General features: G+C 54.6%; 1 protein-coding gene across 3 annotated transcripts in view; it reads left to right on the forward strand.

The window, feature by feature from the left end:
- The window catches only part of Atg16l1 (autophagy related 16 like 1), a 32,982-nt gene extending 22,540 nt beyond the window's left edge, over nt 1-10,442 (forward strand). For 2 of the 3 annotated variants that reach the window (XM_010608740.3, XM_010608741.2), the window contains 7 exons: nt 662-733; nt 6,467-6,587; nt 6,766-6,871; nt 8,193-8,342; nt 8,425-8,472; nt 8,830-8,931; nt 9,409-10,441. In XM_010608740.3, the coding sequence (XP_010607042.1) occupies nt 662-733; nt 6,467-6,587; nt 6,766-6,871; nt 8,193-8,342; nt 8,425-8,472; nt 8,830-8,931; nt 9,409-9,502 (693 nt within the window). In that variant the 3' untranslated portion in view covers nt 9,503-10,441. Of the gene's footprint in view, nt 1-661; nt 734-6,466; nt 6,588-6,765; nt 6,872-8,192; nt 8,343-8,424; nt 8,473-8,829; nt 8,932-9,408 lie in introns of all 3 variants that reach the window. The other variant, XM_010608739.3, reaches the window with a different exon arrangement.
- Nucleotides 10,443-10,744: the final 302 nt, after the last annotated feature.

Genomic DNA, 10,744 nt, shown 5'->3' on the forward strand with positions numbered 1-10,744 from the left:
AAAAAAAAAAAAAAAAAAAAGAGCAGTGAGTGAGCACAAACCACAAGCCATTGTGCTGAGGGAATGGGAGGTAGAGATGCTGAGGATTCCTTCTGGGGTAAGGCCTAGGGAACCAGTGGGCCATTTGAGGCCAAGTGAGCGTTCGTGGCGCTGGGGTCAGCCTGGCGCTGAGCCGCAACCCCAGCCCGGGGAGGTTTCAGAAAACAGGTGTGGCGTTGAATCCTGGGAGACCTGGCGGTGTGGAAGGCCGGGTCGGGAAAGGCAGGACTGAGGTGGCCCCTGTCCTTGGGCCTCTGCGGTTGATCCAGGCCCAGGTGGTGGGGCCCAAGAGGTGTGGAGCTGGGTGCGAAAGGATGGTCTTGGAGAGAGTTGGTTGGGAGATGAGGAGAGGGAAGAGCAGCGGGCCCTCTGGGCTTTCTGGCTTGGACTGCGTGTAGGGAGTCATTTCTGCAGTCCGGAGGGGCGAGGGCGAAGGTGAGCTGGAGGCTGAGGTATCTCACGCTTGGGTGCAGAGGGCCTGGACTGTGCTGGCGGTGAGACTTGGTGCTCAGCCTGGCGCGTGTGGCTGTAGGCGTCTGAAGCTTGGAATTCTTTGTGTCATATGAGCTGAGTTCCTCTGTTTTGGCTAAAAGTGTTTTTTCCCTTTCTTTTCTACCCTCAGGGAGCTTACCTCTTAGCAGCTTCAAATGACTTTGCCAGCCGAATCTGGACCGTGGATGATTATCGATTACGGGTGAGACCCAGTTAAGAAAACTGCGTGTGGCTGTCAAGGTGTAAAATATAGAAGAAATAGGAAACAATAGGGGACTTGTGTGTATGTTCCTGAAAAGCATTCTTGAGTCACCCTTTTGTTCATGGGAAGACTGAAGTTTCTGCAACGCACTCTCACTTCGTCCAGAATTCAGTGTTAACGTTGCAGTGGAGCCTCACATTTTCTGTCCATGAGAACTGGCTCAGAGACAACTTGAGCTGAGCACCACAGCTGTCAGTACAGGATGTGAGTCGACTCTTCCAGGCCCCAACCCAAAACCCTCCACAGTAGTGGGCAGTGGGGTACACAAGCACCTGAGGGCACAGCCACACCTTGTCCTGACAGCTGGGACCTGTCACAGCTGTGTCCCCTCATGACTCGCTCCCGCTCCCCTTTCCAGCCAGAATGGTCCGTGTGGTGCTCACCACACATGCAGCTACTTCCCAGAGCCAGTTAGTGACGAAGGTGGAGATCACTGCGGTGCTTTTGATTCACTGAGCTGGGAGACCAGGCAGGTAGAGGGAGAAAAGCGAGATCGGTGTTGAGGAAGTCTGCACTTGAACCCGACTTGGCATCCAAGATGAAGACCAAACCTTGATGGTGGTATCACTTACATTCTAATGGGAAAATCAGAGCCTGTGGCTTCATCTGCAGAGAAATTTTGTTTTTTCCATTTGTTTGGAGACAAGTGTTGCGTGTATAGCTCAGGCTGGGCTGGAACTTGAGATCCTTCTGCCTCAGCTGCCGTAGTGCTAGGATTACAGGCTAAGAGATGCTTTTACTTCTTGAGTTTGAATGAGTTACATAGCTTACTGATAAAATTACTGAAATATACAATGTAGGGCACCTTTGTCGTTGGTTGGCGTTTTACCATAAGTGGAGGAGAGCCAGCTGGCACAGGCTGTTTTTGTATCCAAAACCAGCAAGATAAGCTGTTAAATCTGCAGGGAGGTTTGTGGCAGTCTCACTGAGTAGTGCAGGGACAAAGGTAGAAGACTTTGGACAAGGGAGCTTTCCATTTCCCCAGCCACAGGCGGGATGGTGGTGATAGCAGGTGGTTGCCCGTGCCTCCAGGGTGGCCATGTTCCATTCTCGGGAACAGAGGTGAGCACAGAGGGGCCGCCTTGTGTTCCTGCCTTGGGGCGCAGACTGCTTGGACACATTTCTGGTTGTCACCCACAGCACTGGTGCTGCACTGTGAGTGGCCTAAAGAGGAAGGATTTTCCCAGATGCCTTCTGCGTGGGGGCCCTAGTACTGAGCTGTTGCTGTTAAATGTGTTACTGCTTTTGACCCTTGAGGACATGAGGTGAGGTAGGTAGAAGAGGAACCTTGGGCTCAAGAAAGCCAACAGAGGGCAAGGCTTAAGGTCACACAGCTAATAAATGACAAGGTAAGAATGTGAGGGTGGTGATGCACACCTGTGATCCCAGCGTTTGGGAGGCTGAGGCAGGAGGATCACTGAGTTCAGTGCTAATCTGGGCTACATAGTAAGTTCAAAGCCAGCCTGAACTAAATGGTGAGGTCCTGTCTGAAAAGCTTAAGAAAGGGCTGGGGATTTAGTTCAATGGTGCCACACCTGCCTGGAAAGCACAAGGTGCTGAAGTTGATTCACAGTACCAAGGGGGAAAAAAAGACATTAGAATTAAGGCCTAGGGTCTTTGCTGTTTTTAAGTGGTCTAGATTTTCTAGACTGGAAGAGTCCAGTGACCACCTGCTGAAGAAGTGTCAACAGCCTGATTTGGCTTCAGCCTGGGGAGGAGGAGCGGAAGCAGTTGAGTGCCTGGTGCTGTTTTTTTGTTGGTAAAAAGCTGTTCTGTATAGGTGGGCATTGAGCTTTAGGGCTGGAGCAACGAGGAGACTTTAGGGGCAGACAGTGGTCGAGGTGCTGGGAACCTTTGTGAGCTGGCTGGAAAGCTGGCTGGGCCCCTTGCAGAGGGAGCCTGGACACAGGTAGTCTTTCCAGTGCTGTGGCCTCCCACGCTGGCTGACTTGCAGCTGCATCGGGTGTCTGGCCCCCGGGTGAGTGTGAAGAGCCGGAGGACTCCCCCAGTGGGCTCTGCACACCCTGCGTTGCCGCATGAAGAAGTTAGGGGCTTCCTATCCAAGGAGGCTGTGGCTTCCCCGGGACCCAGTGGGCAGATGGCATTGGAGGACAGGGTTGGACTGTCTCTGCACTTGCTACACTCGCGGCATTACACACGGCCACATCCGTATCTCCTTAGCTTTTATGATAAGGCAGTGGTGCTGGGAGAGACCAAAATTTGAGAAGTAGCTGGTTGTGGTCTTGCTTTAAAACCCTTCCGGTAAACACATCCAGGAGATAGCCCAGCCTGAAACAGCCCTGCGCAGTCCTCTCTTTAACACTGGAGGGTGCTGCAAGGCTGCCTGCTGCTCTGTTGAGATTTCTCTTGGGAGGCACGCCTGGAATCCCAGCACTTGAGGCTGAGGCAGGGAGATAGACGTGCATTTCCAGGCCAGCCTGAACCTGTCTCACTTGAGCTGGCTGTGCCCACTCATTGTGGAGGGGGAAGCAGAAGTGGCCGTGGTGGGGGCTGGCTGCTGGGTAGGTGGTGGCTGCTGTTTCCGAAACCTCCCCTGCGAGCGCTGCATCCTCCTGGGTCTGGAGTCTTTGGTTGATGTTCATCTAGCTATGTGATGAAGGCATCTGAATGGGCAATTTTGTATTCAGAAATTGGGATCTGGATGTGGGATTTGCTTTGAGGCCGGAGAAAAGTTGTGCACAATGTAAAGACAGTGTTCAAATTAAATGCAAACTTCCAAACACCTCACAGCTCATAGAATTTTAGCCATACCCAATCTAGTTACGAGAAGGGCTCTTTGCACAGTGGGTGCGCACTCATGGAAGCCCCTCCCTGCCACTGGGCCCGCAGGTGCAGCCCAGTGAGCCAGGTGGGCACCCCACCGAGGGCGAGGGCCAGGGACATCTGTCCTTGGAGTCCTTGGTCCAGCCGCTCTTTTCCTAGAGACACGTCAGAAGGAAGTAGGCTTGCAGATGTTTGCCACCAAATCGCAGGTGACAGTGACTGAGTCTGTGGCCAGAGGAAGTTGTCGCTTAAATCACAGTCTCATCATGAAGGCACAGCGTGTAGGTAGCTACAGGGGACTTGGAGAAAGGGGCCACTGAGAGGACAGCGGGCGCCGGCAGCCTGGTGAGGTCCACACGACACAGGCACAGGGAGAGCAGGTGCATTTAGTCTGCAGGGCTGAGTTCGCACAGCCCCTGAAGGCAGTGACTCTTTTTCCTCCTGTGCTTGGGGAAGACGTCATCTTAGAAAGCATTGTGCACACAGCACAGCTTTGAAATCTGCTGAAGTAGCATTTGAGGAGTAGCCTGCCCCAGTTTCCCCTGTCCCTGGGATGCGCACAGGTCGGGTGATTTTCTTTCGGCAGGTCACTGTTTTTCCCCGTATTTAACACGAGCTTTGTTGCTTGCACTCCCATGAGGGTGAGTGGGAGGTTTCGCAGAGCTGCAGCTCGGCCTGCGGCTGGCAGCCTTGTGGGTGCTGTCCCGGTCTTGGAGGGGTGAGAATGCCGAGTACAGAGGCTGTGCCATTCCGGGTGTGTGGTCCTGCGACTTCCGCTCCTTCGCCCCAGTGGGGCTGCTCCACCAGTGGGAAGGACTGAGCTCTGCGCCAACCTCTGTCGTAAATATAACAAGGTCGTTTGTTTATATTTATTTTGTCTGTTCCATCTTAGTCAGTCAAAGCAGGTACTTCAGTTTTTCCAGGAGAAAAGCATCTGTTTCTAAAGTAAGACTAAACAAAGCATGTGTTGGAACTGGGTCTGTATGATTAAATTTATTTTCTCAGACTCCTCCCCCAGGAATTAACAATTTATTCAGCCAGTGTTTGCCAAATTCCTTCTACTTTCCTGGCCCTTTGCCAGAAACCGGGACACAAAGTTTCTGTCCTGGTGAAACATGAGGAAACTACATCAGGAGTTGATAAGTAGTTTGAAGAGAAATGCAGTACATTGTAAAGAGTGAGGGTTCCTGGAGAGAGGTTAGCATGCCATAATGGCTGTTTTTCTGTATCCACTCTCCCCGCCCCTGTGCTAAAAACTGGAACCCTTGCTGGACATGGTGATGCATGCCTATAATCCACCTTGGCAGGAGGGTCATCCTGAGTTCAAGGCCAGCCTGGGCTACATAGTGAGACCCTGTTTGAAAAACCCCAGTGAAAGGAACCCTCAGCTTGCTGTGGCCTTGCAGGTCCTGGTCGGTAGCAAATGTTCAGTCCATTAATTACCTGGAAGTAAGCGGGGGTGGGGTGGGGGGCGCTTTTTTGTTTTTGTTTTTTTAATACCAGGAATCGAACTCAGGGCCTTGCACTTGCCAGGCAGGTGAGATGCCACTGAGCTACATCTCCAGCCCTCAAAAGATCTTTTAAAGGTATTCTTTTTTTAATTAGATAGCATCGGTGACTACCTTCTGAACCTGTCTCGCCAGCACAAGGTCCTAAGTTCATCCCCGCCTGGTACCAAAAGAAAAATACTGAGCCAGATGGGGCACACATCTGTGATCGTATTTGGGAGGCTGAGGCAGGAGGATTGTTGTGAGTTCGAGGCCAGCCTGGACTACAGAGCAAGACCCTGTCTCAAAAAAAAGTCGTTAATCCATTAGCCAGGTGTGGTGGTACACACCTGTAATCCCAGCCCACCAGGAGCCTGAGGCAGGAGGACGGCAAGTTCAAGCCCAGCGTGTACAATTTAGGAAGATCCAGTCCCAAGAAAGATAAATAGCAAGACCGGGTGGATGGACTTGGGATGTGGTTTGGAGCAACAGCCTTGGGTTGAGTCCTTAGTATTGCTCCCCGCATTGCCCAGTTGACTACGCTTTGAAAAGTGGTCCATGGTGAATATAGTACAAGGGCTGACTGTCTGGTCCCTGCCTGGCATCCCTGATCGTCTCCTGTGGCGCTGTGGGGATGGGACAGCTGACATAAGGTTGGCATCCCAGAGCTTCCCCACACGCCCGTGCATGTCAGGAGTGCCGGTTGGTGTCCGTGCTGTGGTCTGACAGAGTCTGATACTGAGGCCACTTGTTGAAAGCCACCACGGATCGCTCTGGTGTTCCCTTGTAAATTAGGATTTCGGCGACCCTGTCCTCGCTTCCAGGGCGGCGCTGACGTTCAGTGGCACTGAATACAGCCCAGGTTTTTAAGTGTTTTATAATTGTGTGTAAATCCAGGCCTTAAAAATGGTCACAGAGGGTCGGGGATTTCTCATGGTTGCTGATGCCTGCCTCGCAAGTGCAAGGTCCCGAGTTCAATCCCCGGTACAAAAGAAAAAATGTTCATAGAGCAGTCCCCTCAGATGACTTCAAAGTCTTCCCACTCCCGCCCTCTTCAGAGAGTTCACCTCGTGGTTGCCTGGCCCTGTCACTTTGGGCCTGGGGGAGCCCAGAGACAAAGAATGGGTCGAGAAGGGGCCAAGGTCCCCGAGTCCGCTCCAAGGGCAGAACTCCCATGGCCTAACTTTGTCCTGCTAGTCTCCACCCCTGCTTCATGGCTGGGGACCAAGCCGGACCTCGCACTGGGAAGCCCAGAGGCAGAGGCAGTCTTTCTGGAAGTTTCTCCCAGCTGCTGCCCAGGCCACCAAGGCTGTGTGCAGCTTCTCCCGTCTCCCCTCTGTTGCCTTGCGTCCTAGGCTGGGCCTTGGGCCTGAGGCTCACCGTGCTGCCTTCTCTCTCCTAGCACACGCTCACAGGCCACAGTGGGAAAGTGCTGTCGGCTAAGTTCCTGCTAGACAACGCACGGATCGTCTCGGGAAGCCACGACCGGACCCTCAAACTCTGGGATCTGCGCAGCAAAGTCTGTGAGGAAACTGGCCTCTCTGTGCGCGCCTAGGCCTCTGCAGGGGTGGTGTGGTTTCCGCTTGACACTCAGAGGGCCAAGCGGTGACTGTTGTTTGAGGTTTCCTCTAGCGATCAAGTACTGGAGTGGTGGACGTAGCTATGCGTGTGGCTCCCCCGTGATTGCTGATTTTCTTTCAGGCATAAAGACAGTGTTTGCGGGATCCAGTTGCAATGATATTGTCTGCACAGAGCAGTGTGTGATGAGCGGGCATTTTGACAAGAAAATCCGCTTCTGGGACATCCGGTACGGCACCGAGAGCTTGGTGTGGGGAGCAGATAGGAGTCTGTATGGTGGTAAAATCTCAGGAGGTGGTGGAAATGAACTCGAGGACACTGTGGCTCAGCAGTGTGACCACCACAGAGCAAGAGACCCAGTCCGGCAGTCAGTCACTGCACGTATGCTGCAGGTCGGACCCCTTGCCGGCCCTCGGGCAACATGAGCTGGCGAAGGGCGGACAGGCACCCTCGGGAGTTGACGGCTGTGGAGAAGCGAGTGCATCTCGCACTGCAGGAAGGCCGGAGACGTTCCCAGCAGAGCAGCAGAAGGGCTGACATGTGGCACATTGGGAGACTGATGGAGTGCCTTGGGCTCAGGTGTCAGCGGGCCTCATGAGCCCTTTCCAGATGTCGTAATCCTTGAGCTGTTGGTTGTTGAGAAGGAAATGATTGCTTCACGGAGTCTGGTGGATTACTTGGGTGGCACTTTTAGAAGGCGTATTGGAGGGGTGGGGATGTAGCTCAGCAGTACAGAGTCTGCCTAGCAAGCGTGAGGTCCTGAGTTTGATTCCTAGTACCAAAAAAAAAAAGGAAGTACTGAAGCCAGGCCTCTTGGTGCATACCTGTAATTCCAGTTCTCAGGAGGCCGAGGCGGGCAGATTGCTGTGAATTCAAGACCAGCCTGACGCTCTCTCAAAACAAAGATGTACTGGGATTCGGGGAAGTCAGTTGGTGAGGACCTGAATTCAGGCTGGTAGACAAGAGCATCCGGAGGTGCAGTGTGAGCAAGGGCAGCAGTAAGGACAACATTCAGGGAATGGAGAGGACTCCGGAAATGGGCAGGAAGCTGGGAGAGTCCGCTCCTGGGCCAGCTGAAGGGCGGCCGGTTGGTCAGGAGGGAGACACAGCTGCTTGGTGGGCTGATAGAGTAGAGGGAGCTGGGGCCACAGCAGCTGGCTGGCCCAGCGGGCGTGGAGCGTGGGGGCGAAGGCTGCGTGTCGGGATGATGCTTTGGGGTCCAGCGTGGAGCCAGAAAAGGCCGGTGGGACACCGGTGGCCCCTAGACACCCTTCAGGTTTTCATTGAAACCTTTGTGTGGCTTTTTTAAACGTGAAGTTTTTAGGGTTAAACTGGGCAAGACAGGTCTCACCCTGTAATTTGACAGCTCCAACCCTGGGCAGGAAGCCCAACTGGGCAGTGGCCCCAGGTAGCTCTTGATAATCTGAAGTTCTGGCTGGTGGTCAGTATTGTTCCCAAATGGGCTAGAACACTTAGCGGATTCACGCCTCAGCCAGTCACTCTGGGATCGGTTGACAGAAGACAGACGGAAGGCCTTTTCCTCTACCTAGATCAGAGAGTGTGGTCCGGGAGATGGAGCTGTTGGGGAAGATCACTGCCCTGGACTTGAACCCGGAGAGGACTGAGCTGCTGAGCTGCTCCCGTGATGACCTGCTGAAAGTCATCGATCTGCGGACCAGCACCGTGAGGCAGACCTTCAGGTAGCTGAGGCAGCAGGGGCTGGGCCGGGCTGGGCAACTCCTCCTGTGGGTCGCCTGCTGACAGCGCTGCTGTCTGTTTCAGTGCGCCTGGCTTCAAGTGTGGCTCAGACTGGACCAGAGTGGTCTTCAGGTCAGTAGCGACACCCCAGCCCCAGCACAGATGATTTTGGGTGCTGCGTGGGTGTCTCCCATGTCCAGGCCTCACCCAGAGACCGAGGAGGGGCTTGAAGTTCAGACTAGAGCTCGCCGTCTGTGCCTTGGCTCCTGGGCAGCCATCAGTCTCCTTTGCTCACCAGGTTGCTGGGGAGCTTTCAGGAAGGGGAAGACAGGAGCCCTGAGGTGGAACTGACGGGCTCTTTGGGGTTAGCCCATCCTCCTGAGTGTCCCCAGGCCTGGCCTGTGCTGGGAGGAGCAGCGGCTTCCCCCTGCTGTGAGCAGGCGCCGTCGCCACGGGGAGTCAGAGCTCTCGCTCCCTTGCTTTCTTCAGCCCCGACGGCAGTTATGTTGTAGCAGGCTCGGCGGAGGGCTCGCTGTATGTGTGGAGTGTGCTCACAGGGAAGGTGGAGAAGACGCTGTCGAAGCACCACAGGTGAGGCGGATGCTGCCAGTGAGGGCACTCCCGGCCCCTGTCCTAGCCAGGGTTGGGCCTCAGTGGGGCCCCGTGGGGTAGCAGCGGCTCATGACAGGGCAGTGACAGCAGGTGCCCGGGGAGTGAACCATGGTGACAGTGGGCAAAGGGTCAGCACTTCCTCTTCCCCTTCCCTCCAAGCTGCCCTCTTCCTCAGATCCCTGTCAGTAAATTAACTTGGTTTGCCTTCCACCTGAGGGCCAGCCCATGCCCATCTGCCAGTCACACGGACGTCCCCCTCAGGGTGCCCTTGTGAGCCCTTGTGCTGCCGGGGTGAGCTGGCCAAGGCCCGAGGCTTTCTTGGGCCTTCTTTTTCCCATAATGAGCCCTGCTGTGGGCATGCATGGCCAGACCCTAGGTACCCGGTCTAGTGTGTGGCTGGCTGAGGTCTCAGCCCGACTCCTGGAAACTTGATGCTCTTCCGGTCTCTCCTTGAAGCTCCTCTGTCAACGCGGTGGCGTGGGCCCCCTCTGGCCTGCACGTCGTTAGTGTGGACAAAGGCAGCAAAGCTGTGCTGTGGGCACAACCTTGACTCAGGAGAGACACCGGGACTCTACACTCCTGTCCTGGTGGTGACAACGAGCTCGCGCGTGTGGCATGGTGGCCTTCTGGCGGGGCTTCTGAGGATGCTGACGGATGGCCTGGGGTGTCCCCACTGAAGCAACCTGCCCTGCGGTCCCCTCCTCGCAAGGGCCCAGCTTCCTGCCCTGTCTGGCCGGGAAACACTACTAGCTCTGGTCTTCCATACCTCACTGGGGAGCGCGGGGCCTCCTCTCTGGTCGGCAACATCGGTTGTGGCCCTGACACACATCCCTGCCTTGGGGCCCTGGCTGCATGGTGGGAGCGCACACGGGGCCCCAGGGGGCCGCCAGCCTCTTGTGACTGTCTTGTTACTGCTGAAACGTCCCTAGGTCTCTCCGACTGGTCTTCAGAGCCTTTGCCCCTTCCCCAACACTTCATTTCTCAGTCAGGAGATGACCCAGTTTGTCTTAAGTTTTGAGATAGGACACACGCCAGCCCGTTCCAGTGAAGTGTGTTCCTGTGTCACTGCCGATGCCCGGCGCATGGGTGCACACCACATGCATGCTGGTGACAAGGAAATCAGGCCTCGAATGTACCACCCTGGGGCTGGCAGCGGTGACCCCGGCCACGCCGCTCTGCCAGGCTGGGTGCCGTGTCCAGGGCGGGCAACAGTTATCTTCACCATGTACCCGTGTATAGGATTTCAGTTTTGTGTCTGAGACGCAATGGTTTTTCATATGATTTGCACTTTATTTTCTGTCCACGCTTGTTCTCTGGACGGTTGGGGATGTGAGTGCTGGAATGGGCGCCCTTCCTCCTGTCTTCCTGGCCTTCATTTCTCCTCCACTGCCATCTAGAGCGCTCATGTCAGGAGGAGCTGAAATTCACAGGCCAGGACACATCTTTTATTTATTTATGTTGCCAAACAACTTGATTGTAAATAAAAAGATTCTGTTGTATACTTTTCAAATCGCTTATGTCTCTGTGGTTATTTCATTCTTTATTCTAAGAAGGGAAAGGAGATCTGGTCAGTTTCTCTGCCAGTAACAGTTAATACTTCCCTAATTCTTTTCTGTATTATTGGTCACATCACCCACCTCGGAGCTCATTGCCTGCTGTGAGCACCCACATTTCATGCCCTGTGTGGATCCTAGCACAGGACCAGAGACAGTGGGGCCGAATCTCCAGAACTTGGCCTGCGGGCACCTTGGTCACAGGCTTGGTGTGAGCTGCTGTCTCCTTTGGCCCCAAG

This window comes from Fukomys damarensis, unplaced genomic scaffold (assembly GCF_012274545.1).
Source record: "Fukomys damarensis isolate Sample0158 unplaced genomic scaffold, DMR_v1.0_HiC HiC_scaffold_16, whole genome shotgun sequence".
Classification (NCBI taxonomy): domain Eukaryota; kingdom Metazoa; phylum Chordata; class Mammalia; order Rodentia; family Bathyergidae; genus Fukomys; species Fukomys damarensis.